A 23835-nucleotide genomic window follows, 5' to 3' on the forward strand; every position below is an offset into this window, starting at 1 on the left:
GGAATGGGAACCACTCGCCGCATTTGGAATATGGTCCATGGGTTCCACACACCATAGAACTTGTTTTAAATCCAAGATTTGTATGGCTTGGGTATGTCTTTCACCCACCCACTTGATCTTTTTTTAACTTTAGACAACTGGTATTAAAAATGTATAAGCTATTGATAGATTATATCATTATTTCATAATAAATAGTACTCGTATATATTTTCCGAGAGTCTGCCTTCACAATTTCACATAACTGGCCAATGTCTAATTGGTTTTGTCCACCATTCCTATGTCTTTATTTGAAAATGTGACATAATCGATCTTTAGCGGACGATAAAAAGACAATGCCATTTAATCCAACAACCACTGTTGTTCAAAAATAAATAAATAAATAAAAATATCTGTCGTGAGAAACTTTTCTCAAGCACAAAACCTAAATTAATAGTCACATTATCATAAACGACGACACATTAATAAAAATAGTACAATGTTTTATCTATATCTATATTTATACTATATTATAAAGCAGATCTCTTAATCTAAAATTTTAATTTTCAATATTTACTTTCCCAAAATGCCCTTTCTATCAATGCTATTTTACCAAACATCTTTTCTCTCTCCTCAAATCTCAACCAATCATCTTTTTTCTCTCTCATCCATAAATCATTTACTCTTCCAATTCATTCAAACTCTTTTATCTCACAAACCGTACATCGATAAATTATAAAAATTATATGGGTGTTCTTAAAATTTAATGTTATTTCATTAGATTAAGAGGGCAGCACCCGTACGGTTAATGCCTTTGACTATCACACTTTATGACCTATCTTCCAACCATCTCACCGCCGCAACACGCGGGTACTTACTTTCATTATATTTAATATATCAACATAGCATACAACAAAATATATTATTCTTATTCACTAAACAACCTTGCTTAGCCATCTATCAGGTTAAGAAAATAATTATTTCATTGAATTCTCTTCACATCAAATTAGTTAAAAACACATTTACTTTGGGTTATGTTCGATATCTATTTTAATCTGATGTCTTTAAAATTTAAAACATATAGTCTAACTATTACCAACGTGCAGCCTGCTATGATGTTCTCATAAAAAAATATCAAGTTTAATAACTCTCTAGATTAGCATCTTTAAATAGCCAATGAAATGATTCAAACACTCAGATAAATATCCTTGTTAAGATAAATATATTTAAAGAAAATGATATATAAGCTAGCCAAACTAATTTTTCTAAAATTACTCCTAACTATAAATCATGACATGTGTCAAAATCTAGAGATGTGATCAGGGACGAAAGTTAATGAAGTTCACCCGTTTTGATGGTTTTAAGAGAATTTTTTAAAAGTTTTTTCAAAAGATTAATCATTTTCCTATCTTAAAATCAAAAATTTATCTATCTCAAAATCAAAAATTTATCTAGCCAAATAACTTGAACAAGAAATACTGGGAAAATATATACGTACTACACAGTCTACATTTGCATTCGTGTTTTTTTTCCTTTTACCAATTAACCAATTTTGCCAACTTTATATATACGGAGAAGGAATCTTTGGGTTGGCAATTTTGCTATGGATAAAATACAATGACACATAGGTTTGACGTGGACTATAGAGTCGAATGGGCCATATATTGTTAAAATATTCAATGACGTTGATAATAATGGAGGAATAAAGAGAAAGAGTGACTAGGAATACACCCACGTTCACTTTCAACTAAATAAAAATGTACTTCTATATAATTTGTGTTATTATTATTGGGATAAAGCCAAATACGACAGTTTCCAAGCTTCTTGGTGCACACCTCTTTATTTCTTTATTCCCTTTCTCTTATATTAAATGGAAAACAAATCATTATAAAACTGAGATGATATATACATATAGAGCATACGCAATAGACTTTAGCCATAGACATCAAATTAAGAGATATAAATCTTTAATCTAACATGCACGTTATTTTCTAAAGATACAAACTGATATCTCCTTTTTTTCATCACCAATAAACTACTCGTATATCTTACAAGTGTATCAGATGCAGAAGACTCGTATTGGGTTGAATTTAAGTTATTTTTTATTTTCATAAATTATATTGTTATATTTTGTTTTTATAAGTTATCTCTTTATTTTATTAGATAATTATAGGTTAATTTGTTTTCTAGTTTAATTATGTTAGGGTTAATAACTTAATATACATAGGGGTCCTGGTTATTGTAAACTAGGGTTGATTATTATTGAGTTTATAAGAAAATTGACGTTTTGTCAATAATTTCGGTCTTTGATTGATCTTTTGTTCTTGAGCCATTTAATTGCATTTCTAACTGCATCAGTATCCTATTTTAATAATAGACTAAATCTTACAAGTGTATACTTTTAGATTTAGGGAAGTTAATAAAAAATATATATGTAAGAAAAATAATTTCATTTGGGTCAATAATTCAATATGGACATATGGTAAGGCTTAAATTAGAAACTAGACGTTAAGGAGTCTTCAGGCCCATTGAACCGTCCTATGGGCTACATATTAACGAAACTCAATTATGTATTTCCTGGCAATTTATACTTTATACGCATTCATTTTTCATGTTGAAAACATGTAATACATATCATTGGCATTTGTTAAAGTAACTAGCACGTTACCCACCGTTTTCGTGGTGATGACGGTGTGATAGTGGGGAACGGTCGTTGGTGGTAGTGACGGCGTCGAGTGATGTTAGATAATTGATGTAAAAGTAATTGATTTAAAGGGTTAATGTGGATATTTTAAAAGAAAAATGGTTGATAGTGTTATATACCCATTAAGGGTATTTTAGTCATTTTTCCTATGTAACTTTCAACATAAGGGTTATTTTCTTTATTATATAGTATAGATGAGAGTATTTTTGACGTCATCAAATATATATAATCTTTAATTTAAATTGTTTACCTACTTTTATGAATGCCTAAAATCTACTAGTATATATATGGACTATTATTCTGGATTTCTAGGCATATCATTTTTCATGTTGAAAACATGTAATATCATTGACATGTTAAAGTATCGAGAGTATTATTGACCTCATCAAATATATATAATCTTTATCTTAAATTGTTTACCTACTTTTATGAATGCCTAAAATCTACTAGTATATATGGACACTATTATTCTAATTCTAATATTATATATACAACAAAAATAAGACATTGTGTAAAATGTTTAAAACCTTATCAAGAAGTGGATGCCTGATGACTAGTTATGTATTCTGGATTGGATGGTATGTTTTTTGTATTAGTTAGTTCTCTTTTATATGCAAGCAATAGTTAGTTGCATTCAATGTCGTCTTCTATAAATTATAGAAAGGTTAAGATAATGCTATTTTAGTGGAGCTTGCAAAAGAATTTTCTATTTATATAAATATAAAAGTAAATGGGATCACTATTCATCTTTCAAAAATTAAGTTATATTATAATATTATTTATTTATTGCAAAAATAAAATAAAATAATGAATTGGTAATACATAAAGTGAATATATAGTATGAATTTTGATAAATGGTTTGAGATGCAAATCATAAGAAAAGAAAATAAATAAAGATTTAAAAGTTACTTTATAGTTAAAAATAAAATTATAATATTGTTAAAAATTGATTCAAAATTGATTATTGAATTTTGACCTTTAATGTTAAATCAAAGGTTGGGATCTTTTTAACTTTACCCTCAAATTAATAGTAACTTTAAGGAATCCTCACCCAAAGATTACAACTCAAAAATATTGTACACATTAATTTTTCTTTTTTAACCATATAACCAATTACAAATATAAAAACATCTTCAACAAATATCTTAGCTCAAATAGTAAAATTTGTACATACATTAGAGTAGGAAATTCATAACAAGTTTATAAGGAAAGAAAATGAAAAGTTCAATCACACGAACTTGCTATAGAAATTGATTAAAGACAAAAGTTTCATGAATTTGCGTAAGTTTACAAAAGTTGAAAAGGTAATTTTACCATTATTTACAAAAAGTCGAATATGATATAACATTTTTTTTTACAGCCAATGAATAAAGTTTGGTTATCACGGTAACCCAATGACGAAAGACGACCTCATACATACAGGCTGCCTAGCCTCTCGCCATGTAACTTCATTCCATGATATGATCTAACATGACATTGTTGGTACTTGCTAACTGGATAAATTTCACAATATTGAAGATGCTAAAATAGATGACAAAAGAAAAAAACCAAAACAAGTGTGCAAGTGAAACCCTGCTAGTCCTTCTGACCAGGTTTGATAGGTACAAATATACTTATGTTTTTAACCAAACCCATACCCATCTCAGCCAGCCCCCAATCACAAACTTCACAACTTGTAATAAACCCACACGTGTCTTTGTTTACTATTCTCCTTTTAGAACCTTCCAAACACACACACACACTCACTTATGTAAAGCCCTAAAATATATATCATTCGATCAATCACGTCTTTCTCATCTACTACTCACAATGATCCCCTCTTCTAATTCAACTCCCTAAAAGTCAAACTTCCTTATTCAGGTCATTTTTTCATCTTAATTCTTCATTTATTATTAATTTTAATTCATTATTAAGCTCTGTTTTATTCCCCCATTATTATTATATTATTTATTAATCTATATAATGCCATTCTATCAGTAGCTTTATTGCTTGCAATTAATTATCATGTTTTATATTATTTTATATTATATATATGTTTGTGTATATATATATATAGTTATATACACATGATATATATTGTGGTGATATAGATGAATTTGTGTGTGTATGTATATATATGTATGTATTGTATATATGTATTATAATTCTTGTTTGATTTGATTTTGATTTTTTTTTTTTAATATTTATTTTTTTGCAGAATTTTGTATGTTAGATTCTCTTTTAGTACAGTTGACTTTTGCTAGACTGAAGTCAAAGTGATGATAGTAAGATATTAAAAAAAAAAAAACGAAAAATGCCAGCGGTTCGGCATTCTTCTAGAATAGATACTTTTGAGCTGAAGCTACAGATGGAAAAGAAGCTTGGTTCACAAAAGGCCGAAAAGTATTTTAATCTGTTGACTAGGTTTTTGAGTCTTAAGGTTGGCAAATTGGAATTTGATAAAGTATGCCTTAGTTTGATTGGTAGAGAGAATGTTTATCATCATAATCAGCTTCTTAAGGCGATTTTGAAAAATGCGGTTGTTTCCAAAACGCCGCCTCCAAAGCAAGTGAAACGTGACGGTTTGTTGGCTTTGAAAGATTCTAATGGGGTTGATCCAAGAAATGGGCTTCAGGCTTTATGCAGAGATGTGTTTCCTCAGTCACCCAGAAAAGGAAGGACTCCAAATCTTCGAGAGAGGAAGTTTAAGGATAGACATAGTTCTCTTGGAGTTAATGAGAAGACTCATACGGGTCAGGATTTGGGGACAAAGAAAGTTGAACATGTGGAAGTTGGGAAAGAAGTTGAGGAAAGTGCGTTGAATACTGTTACGTGTAGAAGAATACCAGTTACTGCTCCATTTGGGGTTAATATACATTTGAAAGAAAAACGAAAATTTGTACATAGTGGTTCTGGTTTTACTAATTATACCAACACATGTCATTACACTGGTCAAGTTCTACCTCCAAGTTCTTTGGAGAATAGGTTGAAGGAGAGGTTGAAAACGGAGGGATTGGATGTCTCTCCAGATTGTGTCAGTATACTGAGTGATGGTTTGGAGTCGTATTTGAAAAGGGTAATAAAACCAAGTCTAGAATTAGCTGGCTCAAGATCTTTACACTCACAAGGAAGCAGATTCACTACATCAATTACAGATTTCTGGGTGGCAATAGAGACCAACCCCATAATTCTTGGAGAAGATTGGCCCACGCAACTCGAGAAGATCTCTTTGTATGCTCTTGGACAGTGAACAGATTTTTTGTGATTCTCATTAGTTAATGTCACAGTAACACGTAGTTGAATTCTAAAGACAATCTGCAAATTGTGTGTGGAAGAAGAGTAGGAAACAACAGAAGTTTTGGGTTAAAAGTAATTAGGTTGTATATACATCTCAGGGCTGATTATCTGGGACATGGCCGCTGTCCATTGAAGTCTAATATTATGCATACATAGTAAAAGTTCTGGCCACTTCAAATACTTTAGTGGCCTTACTCTAATTATTATCAATAGCTTACTCAACTTTCTTGTTTACTAGATATTGTTAAACATTGTATTCTTGAGTTGAGAAAGCTATTAATAAATAATAGTCAATTTGTTAGTTTATATTGATCAACACTCGAATAGTGAGAAATATGTACCTTTGGGGCAATTATCTCTTTCGCTGTTTAATTCTAGCATGAATACAAATGGTAAAGCAATCTTAGACTCTTAGTAATACTACTCTTGTTAAACTTAATTGCTATGTTTCTCGTCTTCTTACTTTAATATGGATATTGTTAAGATAGAAAGGCTTCCAATGGTTTTGCCTTGTAATCACAGGAGAATTGAAAAACCAATAAATATTCGTTTCATTATTGGCAAGATTTTACAGATTGCAGCTTTTCAAGACTGTGAAGTGTGAATTGAGAAAAGGGTTCATACCAGGGGCTTGCACAGGCATAACGCATGAAGTTCAACAGGCAAGATTCATTAGTCTCAAAATCCTTCCCCTTATAATAACTTTCTTTAATATGCATTTTGTGTTTATAGTATACAAGTTTACATGTGAGTATGTCTTGTTGCCTTGTTATGAGCTTTTACAAGTTCACATGTGAATATGCTTAATTGCTGCAAACTATTGAATTTTTTATTCATTAACTAAGGTTGTAGCTATGTCAGTTTTCCGTTTTATCTCTTTGCTGTATGGTTTTTGATGTTAGAACGATATGGGCGAGTTTTTTTTTCTTAACGGTGATATGGGCAAGTTGGTTAACAAGTTCTTTAGCTTCTTAAGATTATCATGTGCTATTATCAAGGTTAATACTCCAGTCAAAAAGAGGGATATAAAAAAAAAAAAACATATATTATAACCAAGCAAACAGAAACACATTACACATCATCTGTAAATATTAGCTTTGTGAGTTTACTTATAACTCTTCTCATTTATTAATCTAACTATTTCGGTGCTACTAATTTGAGTTAAATCTCAGTTAAATGTTGTACAATCTCGCTTGATATTCCTATTTGTTGGTCTTGACCCCGTCTCGACCTAGTTTAGTCATAGCCATGATGAATGCATTATTGAAAGCTTGGGGGTTGGATGTCCATGAGATCATGTTCTGTTTTGATCTCAAGTAAGCAAAGGGCACCTAGTCATAAGTTAGAAATCCTTTTCCTTGCAGCAGATTCTTGCAGTACATGTTGTCAAACGTTAATGATGAGCCGGAATCCACATTTTCCACGAAGGGAATGTCCCGTGAAGGCGTGAACACACTTGTTTCAAATAAGATGCATAGCTTGAGTTTATAGTTGGATCCACACGATTATGCTTGCTGAAGTTTTATAGCCCGTTAATGAACTGGTCATAGTGGGAGAATCCAAGGGTGTGTGGTCCTGGACTCCTGGATAACGAATCAAACCGAATCGGGTTGGATTGGCCCAAAATACTATTCTTCATGTGTCATAATGTTTTAAAAATACTGGTTGTATAATTTTTTAGTATAGTAAAGATTTATGGAGCTTGCTAATCTTGGCTTTTTTTCCGGCTTTTACTTCTGCGCATTTGACAGTAGAGATTAAATGGAATTTGAACCAACACATTGAGAACTAAACTGGTCGAAAGCGCACCTCCTCTCTTTGAGCTCTTTTTCTTAGGAACTTCGTACCTGAGAGGGCGATCATAATCATATAAGGTTGGGTTAAGGCATTAGCAGCAAAGATGGCATTAGGATGATCCAAATTCATGTTCGGTTTGGCAGCTTCACATCAACACTAGCTGCTGGTACTTCCACTGGGTACTATGGCCCCACAAACACCAATCATCAACTTTTGCTAATTCATTAGATGTTAATCTAACTATCTCAGCTATTTTTAATGTTTATACAATACAACCATAAATTCGTGAAAGTATTATTGTTATTACCAGCACAACGACATCTCGGGCAGCTATGGCAATAATATCAGAACGTGAACCTTGTTTCTGCAACTTGCAATAGCATCAACCGCAAGTTTTGCTTCGATGACCACTTCTCTATTCTCTAGCCACTGACAATACCATGTTATCTTAGTGGTCTATCTCTGACCTGTTTAATCCATTAGATGCTATCATAATCAAAGCATCACACCCCTGGTTACCCACAAAACAACAACATCAAATGCAGCTATCGGTTCATTCATTTACATCAACTGAAATTCATGTAGTTTCAACGTATTTCTGCTGATTATACTGTCCGTATCTGCATTTTCACTAGATTACTATACTATATATGTATTTTGTAAGATAATGAACTTCTCGTAAAGGTATTGTTTATACATATATAAAACAATTAATGAAGAACCCGTAATGGACTTGGCTCATCTATGCTCTGATATGACTATGACCCGTAGTTTGAGCATGCAGAAAGTGGATGTTCAAATCCGAGTTTACAAGTTTGCATGCAAGTATGCTTAATTCTTGCAAACCATTAAACTCTTTAAGTGGTGTTGACGTGTTGTTGTTATGTCGTTGTTCATATTATCTTTGTAGGGTAGTTTTGCCGTGTTACGATGATATAGGCAAATGTGTTGACAATTTTAGTTTTCTGAGATAATTATATGATATTTCCCTATCTGAAGTGACCCATTAACCAAGTGGTTTTGGGTTATAGTCCCATGGTGAACATATTTTTAGTATGTACCAACTACCAACGCATGTGGAAACTTGCCTTTGCAAAAAAAGAAGAAACAAACTCCGGGAAAAAAGAGAGAAATAAAGGGAAAATGTCAAAAAGGCATATGTATTGTTTTAACTCTTATCATTGTATTTATGCAATTAGTTCTGTTACATTGAGTTTTATTTAATCTCAATTAAATGCAGCACAATCTCTCCTGATATTCCCATTTTGGCCCGTCTTGACACCAACCCGACCTAGTTTAGTCATAGCCGCGATGAATGCATTGTTAAAAGCTTGAGCATTGGATGCCCATGAGATGACCGTCTGTTTTGATCTTGAGTCAGTGAAGAGAACCTGGTCAGAAGTTAGAAGTCCTTTTCCTTGCTGCAGATTCTTGTAATACACGTTGTCAAAAATTCTAGGTGTGCTGGGATCTAAATTTATAGCTATGTTTGGGTCAACATTCTTTGGACACTGTTGTTTCAGTTGATTAGCGTAACTCGGGTCTAGAGTTGGATCCACCGGATTCTGCTTGCTGAAATTGTATATCCTGTTCGCAAACTGGTCGCAATGGGAGAACCCAAGGGTGTGTGCACCTGGACGTGATAATTAACTTAGAACCTCTCAAGAAAACATATATATATTTTAAGTAAGTTGAATTCCAGCAATATAATTTTTTTCCCCAGGGTAAAAACATAAGCTTGGCAAAATGGGTGGGTTGGGAAAGAAGGATAACGAGTCAAAACAGCTCTGCTTGGGTTGGTCCTATTACTTTCCTCATCTATTATAATGTTTTAAAGATAATTAATGTGTCAAAACTGATCACCTGTTTAAAATGGCATGTTTCCATTTTTCTGGTTTTACTTGTACCCTTTGAAGATAAAAGGTAACTTGAGTAGTTGAGTCAACCCATTAATTAGTAAATTGGTGCGAATTGACATCTGTAGTCTGTGTACCATTTGAGCTCAAGTCTTTTCATTTTTGCAGGAACTGCTTACCTGAGAGGGCAATCATATCAGCTTGAGTTAAGCCATTGGCAGCAAACATGGCATTGAGCTGGTCCAAATTCATGTTTGGTTTGGGCAGCTTCCCACCTACACTAGCTGACGTCGAACTCAGTCCATCCAATCTCCCCAGCTCCACTGGGTATGATGGCCCACCTGCCTGCAAACACCATCAATCATATATATATATATATTTATATGCTTCTAATCATTGCATGTCAATCTAATCCATAAAGTAAACGTTGTTAATACCAGCACAATGACATCTCGTGTAGCCATGGTGAGAATATCAGCACAAGACACCTTATTTCTACAACTTGCAACAGCATCAACTGCAGCTTTCGCTTTTATAACTGTATCAAATCCATCTCCAGCCAATGACAAGTTATCCGGGTGGTCTTTTTCTGCAGTGTTTGATCCACTGGATGCTACCATAACCGAAGCATCACACCCCTACATTTTTAACCAACAAAACAACACATTGTAATCAATAACCTTCAAGCGCTATTTAGCCATTCTAAATCAACATCAGACAAAAACAATGAACCTGAACAAAGCAATCATGAAAGAACAACCGAAGAGTTCCTGGGACAGTGACAAAGGTTTGGCGAAATTTGGTTGTTACTGCCTTACGTACAATTGTTTCTACATTTGGGCATACGTTTGCGTAGTAATTCTGTTTGAGTTGAGCAACAGCTAAATTTGGAAAGACAAGAAGCGAGCAGAGAGCTAGTACTTGAATAATCATGACCCGACCCATGATCAAAGTTAAGTGTATGTGCTTTAAGATAATAATAGTAGTGACCTTTCTTAAATATACATGGCAGAAGTTGAGGCTAAGGCAAATGGAAGTTGTCTACATTCACTAAGCCAGCTGTTTGGCTTTGTAATATTTTGTTTTTATAGGAAGAATTTTCGTTTAGCATCTTGTTTGCCTTTTCTTATATCTATCGTATATTGGTAACAAAATATATATATAGTCAAATTTGGTGTTTTAAAAATGTCAATAGTTAGATTGTCAAGTGTATTTTTAATCAGCTGAAGTCCAATGAAAACATGTTATATCTACATATTTTGTATATTTAAAAATGTTCAAGTTGTTGATTGAAATGTTAGAAATGTATCAAAGAAGAAGATTGATATAAACAATGGATGATTGTACGTTGTTTGGAGTCGATGGTATTTTGTAAATTTGGAGGGTATCAACATTTTTTTTTTATCACACAGGATTATGACTTGACGAGGTTAATTGTATGTAAAGTTTGTTTTAGGACATGTTCATTTGTTCGCGATTTCTTTGTATACAACATCGTCAAGGGCATAATTCAATGATTACTACTGTTTCTAGGGTCTAGTTGACTTCAATTTGTATCACTTTAAATAGAGTTGTGGTTGCATCTTGTGTTCATTTCATTATACTAGCAATCTATGTTCTTCACTTCAATAATATAGCATTTACCAGTGACGATGACGAATAGTTTCTAATGAATAATTAATGATATTCAATTTTATGTGTCTGCGCATATAAATACTCCGTAATAGTGTTTGATGACAATCTACTCGATAGATAAATGTTGACTATCTTCTTCTTAATAGGTATTGAGGGTGAGGGTTTTAGCGTAGACCCTTTTAAAACAACGTAAGCTAAATCCCCTGTTGCGAACAAATGATTTACAACTTTAAGATAAATGTTTGACTATCTCGAAAAATGAAAGAAAGAAAAGGAGACGTATCAAAGTTGTGGGCTAGCACTCAAATGATCATTGGCTCTTATATATTTAAATTAAATTATATAAAATATATAAATATGAGAAACTTCGTTTGTTGTTTGAGATCATGTCGTTTTGGAATCAGACACACATATGTCCATCTCATTATACAGTCAACGCCGGCCCTCCCTTTGCCGGTTTTACTTTTCTTGTTTCCAAGTTGAACTAAAACTTATACTATGTGCTAAGTCATTAAGTTATAGGTTGTGAGTTCTAGTATTACAATGAACAGTTTATAAATATGTGAGGACTCTCTGTGGAACTATATAGTTGTATATTTCATAAAAAAGAGAGCACAATCTCATGTAGTTTCGCATATAAATGGTTACTAGTGTTAAGCCATTGTATTTTATCGCAATTCATTAATATGTAAGAGGAATGATCGGATTAAGAAAAACCAATATCCAAAAACAGAAATTTCATAAATAAATACGACACAACTTTGGGCAAAATTTTTTGACATATGCGAATCGAATATCACAACGAGGGTCTAGACTATGTTGTCTTAGTGGGCTCACGCTAAAGAGCTTCGTCACCCAATACTAGTAGGAGGAAAACCCTCTATTAATTCGTTCGAAGTCACGACAGGGTTAACCTTACTTGGTCAGATCTCTCAGAATTCAAGCTTTTGCCACTAACTAAACTTTAGATTCAAAGTTTAATAATTCAGTTTCTAAAGTTATATGAATATTTATATATCAATTTATGGACTATATGATTGGAGAAATAAAAGGGTCAGGTTTAGTCATTTTGGGATACATTAGCTTTTACTTGATGTGAAATTCGTATCAAAAAATAGTTCACTTCATCTTTAATTGGTCTACTTGATTAAATGGTAACTATGTCAATACCACATTATTATTATTGGTTTAACAACCGATAGTATTTAATACAGTAATTAGTTATTCTTCAATTTTTATATCTTATATTGTATGAACGAAATTTACATGTTTAACAACTTAATAAAAGTTTATCAAATACAGAACCTCCAACGACGTATAATTAGTAACGAAGGATTACATTTTTGACACATATAACAAAAGGTCTTGAGTTCAAGTTTGAACACTCTCAGGATTAATAAATCATGTATGTCCCATAATGAATCATGTATGGATAAGTGGTAAAAACCTTGACTTATGCAGACAGAGATTATGAGTTTGATCCTCATTCCATGCAAAGGTTGAAGAGTCTTTTCTGCCATTAAGGTAGAAAAATGAAAGTAGTCTCTTTACTTAGGTAGAGGTAAAGTCTGCCTACATCTTAAGGAAGGTGATATTCGAACCATAAATTTAGATTTATTCACCAAGTTGTAAAACTTTTATAACATCCAGTACAAGTCAGTATAACACATGTGTAGTAAATATATCAACATTTGTGGTACGAATATCACCTCTCACATCTTAACCTCCCCATACACCGTAGAAATATTGGGGCTCAAAACCCACAAAAGACGGCACTAGCAATTTCTTTAACCGATTGTGTGCCGGTTTGAATTGTCGGTTAAGAACCTCTTACTACAAAAAATCTAGTAATACTCAACCAGGAAATCAAACACTTATAAATAATTCATACATGAAACTATGGGTTGTTTGGTAGGATGGAATGAAAATGATAAAAATGGAATGAGAATTACGTCCCTTGTTTGGTTACATAAGGGGTTTTTGGTGTGATGGAATGGAAAGGGGAGAAAGGAAATGTGAAAGACTTTCCTTGTTTGTTTGCGACGAAGAAAGGGAATGAGAATGGAGAAAGGGGAATCAATTTCATTTTCTCAATTCTCTAAAAATTGTGGAGAATGGGTGAAAATGGAAAAAAAAAATTTTTTTTTTTTTTTGAAGATGTTATATGTAATAAATGTATTATTATTTAAAATTTTATTTTTTAAATATATTCATTCTCTGTGGGTACCAAACAACGGAATCTATTCTCTTTTCAAATACTCATTCTCTTTCTCAGTATTTCTATTCTTTATAATTCCCTCCTACCAAACACCCCCCAAGTGAATGGAAATGATTTCTGGAAATAAAGAATCATATCCATTTTCATGATTCTTTCCAAAATGGTGATGAATGGTGAGAATAGAATCAAGTTACCTTTTTTTCTTTTTTCTTTTTATTTCTCATGTATTTGACTATTAATTTTAATTATTTATATCATGATATTATAATTAATTTTTGTTAAAACTTGTTTTTTCATATTAATTTGTTTATTTTTATATATTTTATTTAGGTTTATTTTCTTTTGTTACCAAACAATATAAGTATTTTCTTTTTAAATACTCATTTTCTTTCATAATATTTCCTTTCTTTATTATATTTTTATTTTTTATGATTTTCTCCTACCAAATGCATTCAAGTTATGGTCATATGTGATGTACAGTATTTTCTTAGTCTAGGAACCGCCACCTCCCAATCATTATTGTTCGTTTATATGTATTCAAAAGTTTATAATACTTTGATGTATCAATTAAGGGATTATGGATTGAGACACCGAAAGTGGGCAGCACGTTTTCATTTGGACGCATGACTTTGGGGATCTTTGATGTTCATTTTTCCTATATATACTATAGAACAACCACAAAATCCAATCCCTGTAATCGGGATTTGGGGGTGAGATGTGCCTCTATCTGGGAAATAGAGATACTGCTTCCATAAAAACCTGCACCCAAACGAAAAAAACTGAAAAGTGTAAAAAGGTTTAATAATCATACATCAATTTCTAGCAAAAGATTTTATTAGCATTTAGCAGAGAGATCTTTACCGCATGATCCTTCGATTTCTGTGTTGTTAAATTGTTCGCTGTTTGTTGTGCAAGATATTTGTATTTTATAGCATTTTTCTGAATTTGAATAATATTTTCGAAAATAGTAATAGCAATAATCATATTAAAGATATCGTCGTGGTGTACTTTAGAATTTTCCTTTTGTTAGTGGTGTTAGATATTTGTATTTCTGAATTTAACTTTGAATATATATTTTTGTTCGAAAACAATAATTGTAATGGATAACGAGCATAGTACCCGCGCGTTGCAGCGGCTAGAAGATGAGGACAATATAAAATGAAGGCGGTGGTGGTGATCGAAGAATGCGAAGGAGAAGGATGTTGTGTGTTTTGTGGGTTTAAATTTTTGATAATGGTACTTTCGGTAGATACTTGAGGAGGTGTAAAAAACAATAAAAGTAAGAAGGGTATTATGGGAATAAAAAAGTTGCTTATTTTCTTTAACCAATACCCTTTATAAGGGTTTATAGATGAATTGATCGATTATTTCATTTCAATAATATATAGTTGTGGCGTGTGGGCTAAAGGTTTTTTTTCCTTTTAATTCTGTCATTGACAATACACGATCAGAGCATTTTCTCTTGCGAGTTACTCCTGTATAAGTTTTTATTTTTGATGTTGAAAATTTAAATATCTAATTCCAAGATTATAAATTTATAGCTTATAAATGACATTAACCATTTAAGTAGTGCTCACATAATGGGCCGGTCCAAGACGGGCCATGCACCTTAAAAAATGATGGTTTTGGGTTTCACTTTACAAAATCTTGTCATTTTTTATAGAGTCAATTAAATGAAATGCATACATTGATACATGTTTTAACTTTTACTCAGACAGTCAGACTTACATAACTATTACTTAGAGGTCATATTTGATCTACAGATTTTTAAGGTGCCTGGTATCCCGATCATATTTTTGGTAACCCGACCAGACTATTAATGACAGGAGGGCCGTTTTTACTCTACCAGATTTACCATTACAGACAGGGGGCACACTATTTTGGAGCGATATGGTCGAGATACCAAAAATGATGGTCGAGATACACTAGGCGATTTTTAATAGAATCTGATAAAATCGAAACTGAAGTTGCTTAAAGAAGAAAGAATTTTAGTCCGTTAAAATGTAAACATTCATTGATACAATTTACATTCGGGACAAAAAATTCAATCTTTCTGTCACTTGAATCTTAATAGATAAAAAGTAAAAACATTCCATAAAATTGTATTTTTTTTTCATATTCTAATTCCTTTGGTATATTCTATTCATTGCAAAAAATTTCTGCAAATCAAATGCACCCTTACACTATGTACTCAAGATTGTTTCATAAAAAAGAGAAAAAAGAAGGGTGGGGATTACCTCAAGTTAGTTTTAACTTGAGAGGTCAGTTAGAAAAATCTCAACCCTTGATTAAAAATCAATGGTTAAGATTTGATAACCAATCTTGTATCTTAACCCTTGATTTTAATTCAAGGGTCAAGATTGAGGGGATCTCTACCTAGAAAAGATTGAAAGTAAAAATTCTTTCCTTTCAAATCACCCAAAATATGGTGAGACAATTATTTAAAGAAAAATAACTAAAACTTTATTTTAAATTTTATTTTTTCTTTTCTATCTTAAAAATGAACTTAAGAAAACAAACTTATTAAAGTCAAATTTATTACAAAAATCTATATTAAAATGACTCATGAAACCTTGCATTGCATATTACCATAGCTATTATATTGATGAATCAAAGCCCTTCGAGGTTTATTTTAAAAAAACTTTCTTTCATAAAGCCTCAACACTAACCAAAATATATCAAGAGACAATCACTCATTCCACAAACATACTACAAAAACTAAATTGAAAACTTCCATCACATTGTCCACAAAATATGCACTAAACACCTCGTGTACATCCATCCTAATACAATAAATTTTTAGTAAGAAAAGGCTTATCTATACTTCCTCTGTCTCATTAAGTGTCCTAGTTTGACTTTATGAGTATTTTTTATTTAATTTTATGAGTATTTTTCTTTTAACTTTGACCGTAAATATTTTTGTTGGTGTTATATAATATAACTTTCATTGATATAACAAAATAAAATATTTACGGTCAAAGCTAGAAGACAGTTAAAATAGGAAGAAGACAGTTAAAATAGGAAAATTAAAATGGGATATAGATAGTAATTTTCACTTTTCAACATAGTTTTACGAAGCCTACGACTACGAATGACTAGACTCTGCGAAGTACTAGTCTTTGCATTTTCTCTAAAGTTGAAGGTCCCAGTTTGAAACATTTAATTTGATTTTTATTTTTACTCACAAAGGTTTTCTTCTCCATTTGATACATCTGCCTCTGCGTCTTTACCTCACTACCGCCGCCGCGTCATTTTCCGACACACTCCACTAGCTGTTTTACAGCAGTTGCAAGTAATTCCTATTAACTACTACTTTTTTTTTATCATTTTTATTTTTCGATTTATAATCATTTCGATTCAAATTATTTACTCGTAAATGTATAAAAATATCAATGTCACATTATTTCATTATAGTTTTGTTTTTTTATATATATATTTCGTTTATATCAAATTCGGTTATAATAAGAGTACTAGGGTTTTTATAGTAGTTGAATTTATAGAAAATTGTTTAGTTATGAAAAAGTTAGGTTGAAAAAATTCCCTAGTTTGATCTTATTTATATATTTTCCGTTAGCCCGTACTAAAGAACCGGAAAACGTTATACATCTCTCGTGTTAAAATGAAAGTGCAATACCAAAATGAGATAAAGTAAACTAATTTTAGCCGGTGTGGGGATCATCTTAGATTAGCTTGTCTCCGCGATGTTGATATTAAGGATGATTTATTAGATATACGGTAAAATTAAAGTTATCTATTGATTTATTCATTTAAGCACTTTAAAATCCTATGCATATACATACACAGTTTCGTCTTCCTAGTTTTCGGCTCTGGTTAGTTTAGTTGATATATACGTCTGTATGTCACTCTGTGTGTGTCTGCATTATGATATATATGCTAGGATTTGCATCAAGGAGGTTGCTTGAAATCATCAATAGTTTGACATAAATCGCAAGTGAGATATGTGAAGACAGAAACATGATATTTATATACAGTAGTTGATTTACCTCCAATTTATCGATCGCTAAATGTATGAGAATGACATTAAAATCTTGCTGCTTTATCTTTTCAAGATTAGAAACATTATATTTATGGGGCTCAGCGGCTCAGCCCCATTGAATATAAGATCTTAGATAATTCGAGGAAATTCACAATTTTTATTCTTGTAGAGGAATATATTTTTCTTTTTTTGTGGTCACGTGATGGTTATTTGAGAAGAAGGAAAAAGGGTTATATTACTCCCTGATGTATACCACCAGAAATAACATTAGCTAGGTATTTGCAATTAGCCTATATAATTTTATTGTTGAGAAGTGTAGATAAGTTATAGTTTTCTTAAGCTACTCCATTGACCATGATTTTATGTAGTCCGTGTTGTACTTTGTCATATTAACAATATACCATACATACAGGATGAGTTATAAAGTGCTGGCTTTTTGTTCCATTCTACAATGACAGGGGAAACCGTTGCCTTGCTAACTTGTTCGTGCGTGCTTTGTTGTGCCATAAGATTTTGTATATGGCCATTATCATATTTTTTCACTCTTCTCGACTCTGTGCAATATGCAAACTCTGCATCATTGGACATTTGATACAAATACACCCTCTATATTTCTCTTTGTGGTATTTGACTAATTAAGAAAACAACCGATGCTATTCTTTATGGGTACTAAGTTGCAACCTTGAGACCTACGGTCTCAATACATTACCTATGCTTACCGACCTATTTGCCTAGGTTCTGAGCTTTGCTTTTAGACTATTTGTCCAACTTATGTATTTGGATTCTATGATATTCGAATACCTACAGTCTTATTATTGGTCTGTGTTGTAGGTATAGTACTTGTGAACCATGGGCAAAAAAGTTGGTGAGCTAACTATAAACGCAAAGAAGTTTGGTGGTCTTTCAAAACCTTGTATGAAGGATATGGTTCAGTTTCTTGGCTGTTTATCCCTTAATCATAACAATGATGAAAAGTGTGCTCGTCAACGCCAGCAACTAGATACCTGCTTGGGGAGTCAGGTAATTAACTTATATAAACTCTATGGTTCATACATCATCAAGGCATTAATTGTGGGTCATTCTTAGATTTAACAGTTGACACCATGGGTGATTCTAGTAATGGATCAAAAAGTTTTGGGTAAAGTTGTATCATTTTCTCCAAATCTATTCTGAAATTTGTTAATAATCGATGCAAATGTGACTAAGAAAAACTACTTTATTAGAATAACAATTTTACTTTTTGAATTAATCGATTTAGCAAGTTTCATTATTTAAGATACGCTTGGGGCAACTTTTTACCCATTTGGCCCATTGCTTTTCTACCCATTTGACTCGTTATAGATAAAGCATCACCTCAATTGTCCCATTTTTAAGTAAGTTGGTCGAATTGGCACCTCTAGTTATATTCAGGAAAGATAGTTCATTTCCTATGGGTCAAGGTGAGAATACTTAGAGCAATAATTTAGTGAAAACCTTTTTAGGGAATGAAAAGGATTTTAGCACTAGAAAATCCCAAATAGGGAACCCAAATACATACAGAATAGAGGTGAGATGTCTCCAACGTGTAGGCCCTCCACTAAACTGAACAAGATGAATACAAAACAACAGCTGGAAATACAAGACGCCCAATCTTGAGTTAGTAACTTCAACCGTTTAGAAACCCACAAGAATGAAGATCTTTGGAGGGAAGTGAAACAGAGCCTCCTTGATAAGTCGTTATGTTAGATCAGTGACGTATGAACTATCTGGTCTTGCCATTTCCCTCAAGGACCGTGTAAGAATGTAACATTCGCCATGGAACACCTTAAAAAATTGCAATATCCAATTATCCATATATCAATATCTGAACGCTTTATTATCTTTGAGAAGTTGAACCTGGAAAGACAATTTAAGGCTCTTTCTTTTGCTATTTGTTATCTTCTGTGATGGCACTCTTAATCCTTAATTGTTGTTTTGCAGACTGGTAAGAAAAGAAAACCATGGGGAACCCTCAATTATCACTTGCAGAGGCTCAACAGAGGAAGGAAGTAGTTTTGCTTGTTTGAAGATAATTTATCATTTTAGTGCAGTAGTTGCAGATTTTCAGGCATGCTTGAGAAACCCTTATGCTGTATTAAGCAATCTTTAGAAAGATCATAAATGAATAGTAGTTCTGCATGCTTAGACATAACAAGAGCCAACTTTTCAAGAACTGGGCTACATGAAAGCATAGACATTTCTCTGTTTATCAATTTTATGAAACATATCTTAAGAATGAATTCTATGATCGCATACTCTGCTGAATCTATATTTGATTTGATAGTCAATGTACACGAAGTCCTGGTTACGATGTGGCTTCAAAATAAGATAATACACCAATTGTTTGTCTATATAACCATCTTTAGCAAAACCTTTGAGTGTGAGTGCTACTAAAGTAAATATGAAGCAAGTGTGGATCGTTGCTTGGTTGATGGACCTATTATCATTGTTATAGTTTTTTTTAAAGATGCCAACCTTGAACCTGGGACTTCCGGTTTCAAGCTAGTCTTTCGATATTGATCTATTATGGTTAACTTGTCAGCTTCTTATCAATTAGATATTGACCATTTAATCAGTTCCATCAACTATAATCAAGTCTTTCGCCAACGCTTATAGTGTTAGAAATTAGAACTGATTAGAAGGATACAAACTGAGGCATTAGATAAGGTATTTTTTCTCCTAATATCTTAGTTCAAGATTAGTTATCGAATAGTTATCATAGAGATGGATATAATCATCAATATTATGTAGATTTTTCCTAGGAGTGCATCAATTGGGCCAAACTGACCAAAGCGGGTGAAGCTGGCCACTTAAGACAGTTGGCCCCTTGAAAAATTAGAAACCTAGTCGAATATCAGTCGTGACCAATTAAATGCGAAAATGAGGTTGCTCTCTTGGCAAAACTGGAATAATGTGAGTCAAAGATCTAGCCATGGATGCTTTAGCGGGCCATAGTGAATGTCCAGATTCCCTGAAATCTTTCAACTAAACCAGACCAATGAGCCGTGCAACCTTCTTATTCTTATGTTGACTTTCGTTTCAAATACTAATAATGGTATACTTTCAATTATTGTTTATATATCTACGAAGTTTGACAAAAAGAAAAGAAGACAAAACATAAAACAAAGGTTGCCAAAGCGGACTGGTTATAAACGGTTTGGCAGGGACAAAACATGCATAGTTCGGTTTGGTTTATATATTTCAAAACCATGGTTACTGATTTGGTCGAGATTTTAGAGGCCATATACACCCATGGGGTCTATGACTTTCCATATTCTGCATACCTTGTCATGAACATGATTTTGGTGTAGTCGTTCTTTATGCAACTTTATTGGTAACATAATTATGTTCTCAATTAATTTGGCTTGAAAATTTTTAATTAGTCTATTTGTCCTGGTTTTAGCCCAAAAGATTTAAGGGGCATTTGATTTGTTAAAGACTTAAAACTGAAGAGGTTTTTATTTGCTATTTAATGGTCCCCTATAACTGCTATTTAAGAGTCCATTTTAGCCCAACAAACAGGACATATGGGTTATTGGGTTTGAATTATATTTTCTTTCTTCGCCCATAATTCTTAATTAGTTGTTTTGTTTATTAAAACGAGACGGGGTGCCCGCGCGATGCAGCGGTGATGGTGGTAACGACAAAGGTGTGGCTGCGGCAATTGTGGCGATGATGTGCGGCGGTAAGGGTTAATATGGTTATTTAAGGATTGGAGAATCTATGTTGTAGTTTATTTTATTAAGGGTATTATAGGTATATAGGTAAAAATGTTTAAATTAGTGAATAAATAAGAAGGGTAATATGGTCATTTCAAGTTCTTAATTACTTAAAGGGGAAGAGGAGTTTGCTTTGTATAGTAGTATAGATATAGATTAGCAATATGAAACTCAAACTAAGTTTAAGGAACCTTAATGATAGTTGCTCATTGTAAAATGAAGAACATATTATTAGCTACCACGTCTTATACAATTTTGATGACCGTGGAATGATCCCCGAGCCAATGTTTTTCTTTCCCTCCCCTGATGCTCTAACATAATATATGGTGAGTCCGATACTTCATAGTTCATACTCAAGAATAATGTGAAAGATGAAGTCACAAACTCTTAAGACTCTAATATATGATATTTCATCAGATATACCTTCCCAGTCCTTTTGGTCGGAACTTGTACACGTCATATGCAAAGATTTTCATAACAAAGTTAACAATCATTTAATCCGTATATAGGCTAAACTCCCATGTTTCAAAGGGCTTTACTCGACAACACTTTAGCATATATTATACTTAGACACATAGTAGTTCCAATCCATCCGAACATCTTTTTTTAGGTCATTAAAATGTTAAAATGTGTCTCTACCGAACCGTTTTTACTAATACATAAATCAAAGATTTTCTACTAAACGGAATAACGGATAAGATGAGACGTTCTTGATGTCATAACTTTATTGAAGTACTTTGATAACGCCATACCAAATATGGATGAAATAGAACATTTGACTCGATATTTGAAATAAATACTAGTATTTTAGGCACGTTTATGAGCATAAATTGTAAATAGCACTATTAACAACAAGCACTAATTTTAAGATAATGAATATAAACTGCATAATTGATTTCAGGAAATGAAAAGGAAAAAGGAGAATATCGCATGATTTCCGTAAACCCTTTACGGGTCACCACAAAAACGGAAAAAAAAAAAAAAAAAAAAAAAACCCTATATCTTGATCCAACGAACTTAAAACTGAATAATAAAGCAATATATAAGTTTTAAATTTATAAGTTAATTATTACCAAGTGGATAGTGATCTCCATTTTGTTTTTATTGTTTTGAAAAGTGACATTGAAGAATAAAATGATGAAATGCACATGGATGGATGAGTCAAGAGCAAAATGACAATTATGGATAAATCTTTTTTTTTTTTTATGATGATGCTATAAATGATCAATATTCTATTTCTTGATATTCTTTTAAAATAATGTATTGCGTATGTTCAATTCTAGTCTCCATATCATGTATGGGCCTTGATTTATTTCGTGATGTTAATCAAAACCTTTTTTCACAAGTTATTTTTGATTTCTAACCGTCTAACTTAATAAATACATAAATAAAGCCTTTAGTATGAAAATGAAATTAAAATTGAAATTTATTTCTTTTTGAACAACGACACTGAAACTTTTAAACTTGAGAGCTAGAGAAAAAGAAAGGGCAGTTAACTTTAAAGGGTTTGGATCGGATTTATTAAAAAAAATAAAAAAATAAAAAAATAAGTACTGAAGACTGGTCAAATAAAAACTTTGGAAGAAGAGAATTAAACCTGATCGAGGGTGGGACCAACATGGTCCGAGCGGCGTGGCTCAGGCCTTTTTCAGTAGAACCCCACAGGGACTCGAGTCCCAAACCCCTCAAACCCACCCGCCTGCCATCCTATATATTGTTTAACCGGCAAAGCGTGCTTTCTATGTCCCCTGATTCACATAATAATTTTCTACTTAAATACTCGTACATCACATTCTATCACATTTGTTTTCATACTTACCTTGTACGTATTTATTTGTATTTTAGCATGTAAGTACAACTACTACTTGCTGTTGCTGGCATTTTAACTTCAAAACTACTTTTAATCTTTTGAAAAGTCTTACACATTATTATCATCATAAAAGATAAAAGAGTACGTAGTACATCATACAATGAATGAACTAATTATAAATAGAGTTCTCCTCACCATTTACTACATAATTGTAAGACCATCTTAATTCACAACCCAACTCAACAATACTATTCAATAAATAAGTATTTCCTCTCTGTTATACTTATCTAACCAAACTAAACTCAACTTTTATACTCCAATTAACAACCCAACGAATTTTTTTTTTAATATTTAATAATGTTTTTATTATTTAAAGTTTAGTAAAAAAAACTAGAAATGCTAGTTTATATTTTATATAAATAAAATAATAATAAATTTTATATATTATATTACATGTAACTTAAATTATAAATGTAAAGTATAAAAAAAAAATGCATATATAAAATGTGAGTGGAACGTGCAACTTCTTAATCTGTTCCCCAATAAATATTTACATATAAATTAAATTGTAAATTTATATTGCAAAGTTTAAAAAAACATATAGTACTACACTACTTTTTATTTGACAAGTTGATAAAAATATATTAGAATATCATCCGACTAGTGTTTGACTAGCCGAACTATTCGGTGAGCTTTTTGAAGTTTTGTCATATTTTAATATTATAAGTGGTGACCAACTTTAGCAAACGACTGCCGATGAGAATGGTCTAAGACACAAGCATGGTAGCTATTGCATAGTCGGTATATTAGTGACTTCATACACCTCAAT

The 23835-nt window shown here is 32.2% G+C and overlaps 3 protein-coding genes across 3 annotated transcripts; 2 read left to right on the forward strand and 1 right to left on the reverse strand.

Moving 5' to 3' along the window:
* The first annotated feature begins 4446 nt into the window (after positions 1-4446).
* LOC122605412 lies at positions 4447-6328 on the forward strand. Its single transcript, XM_043778360.1, has 2 exons — positions 4447-4540; positions 4878-6328. The coding sequence occupies exon 2, from the start codon at positions 4974-4976 to the stop codon at positions 5907-5909; it is 936 nt and encodes a 311-aa protein (XP_043634295.1). The 5' UTR covers positions 4447-4540; positions 4878-4973; the 3' UTR covers positions 5910-6328.
* Positions 6329-8916: 2588 nt separating this feature from the next.
* On the reverse strand, positions 8917-10597 carry LOC122605929 (peroxidase 51-like). Its single transcript, XM_043778893.1, has 4 exons — positions 10342-10597; positions 10047-10247; positions 9789-9954; positions 8917-9386 (listed from the first exon to the last, which is right to left on the reverse strand). Exons 1-4 carry the CDS (start codon positions 10552-10554, stop codon positions 8980-8982), a joined length of 987 nt encoding a protein of 328 aa, XP_043634828.1. The 5' UTR covers positions 10555-10597; the 3' UTR covers positions 8917-8979.
* Positions 10598-16637: 6040 nt separating this feature from the next.
* Positions 16638-19828, forward strand: LOC122605606. The gene is made up of 3 exons (XM_043778566.1): positions 16638-16754; positions 18291-18479; positions 19419-19828. The coding sequence occupies exons 2-3, from the start codon at positions 18309-18311 to the stop codon at positions 19488-19490; spliced, it is 243 nt and encodes an 80-aa protein (XP_043634501.1). The 5' UTR covers positions 16638-16754; positions 18291-18308; the 3' UTR covers positions 19491-19828.
* Positions 19829-23835: the final 4007 nt, after the last annotated feature.

This window comes from Erigeron canadensis, chromosome 6 (assembly GCF_010389155.1).
Source record: "Erigeron canadensis isolate Cc75 chromosome 6, C_canadensis_v1, whole genome shotgun sequence".
Lineage (NCBI taxonomy): Eukaryota > Viridiplantae > Streptophyta > Magnoliopsida > Asterales > Asteraceae > Erigeron > Erigeron canadensis.

Coding starts and splice junctions, on each gene's coding strand:
- LOC122605606 (XM_043778566.1), top strand. CDS start 18,309: ATGGGCAAAAAAGTTGGTGAGCTAACTATAAACGCAAAGAAGTTTGGT. Junction 18,480..19,418: donor ATACCTGCTTGGGGAGTCAG/GTAATTAACTTA, acceptor GTTGTTTTGCAG/ACTGGTAAGAAAAGAAAACC.
- LOC122605412 (XM_043778360.1), top strand. CDS start 4,974: ATGCCAGCGGTTCGGCATTCTTCTAGAATAGATACTTTTGAGCTGAAG.
- LOC122605929 (XM_043778893.1), bottom strand. CDS start 10,554: ATGGGTCGGGTCATGATTATTCAAGTACTAGCTCTCTGCTCGCTTCTT. Junction 9,955..10,046: donor CACGAGATGTCATTGTGCTG/GTATTAACAACG, acceptor TGGTGTTTGCAG/GCAGGTGGGCCATCATACCC. Junction 9,387..9,788: donor TGATATGATTGCCCTCTCAG/GTAAGCAGTTCC, acceptor TATCACGTCCAG/GTGCACACACCCTTGGGTTC.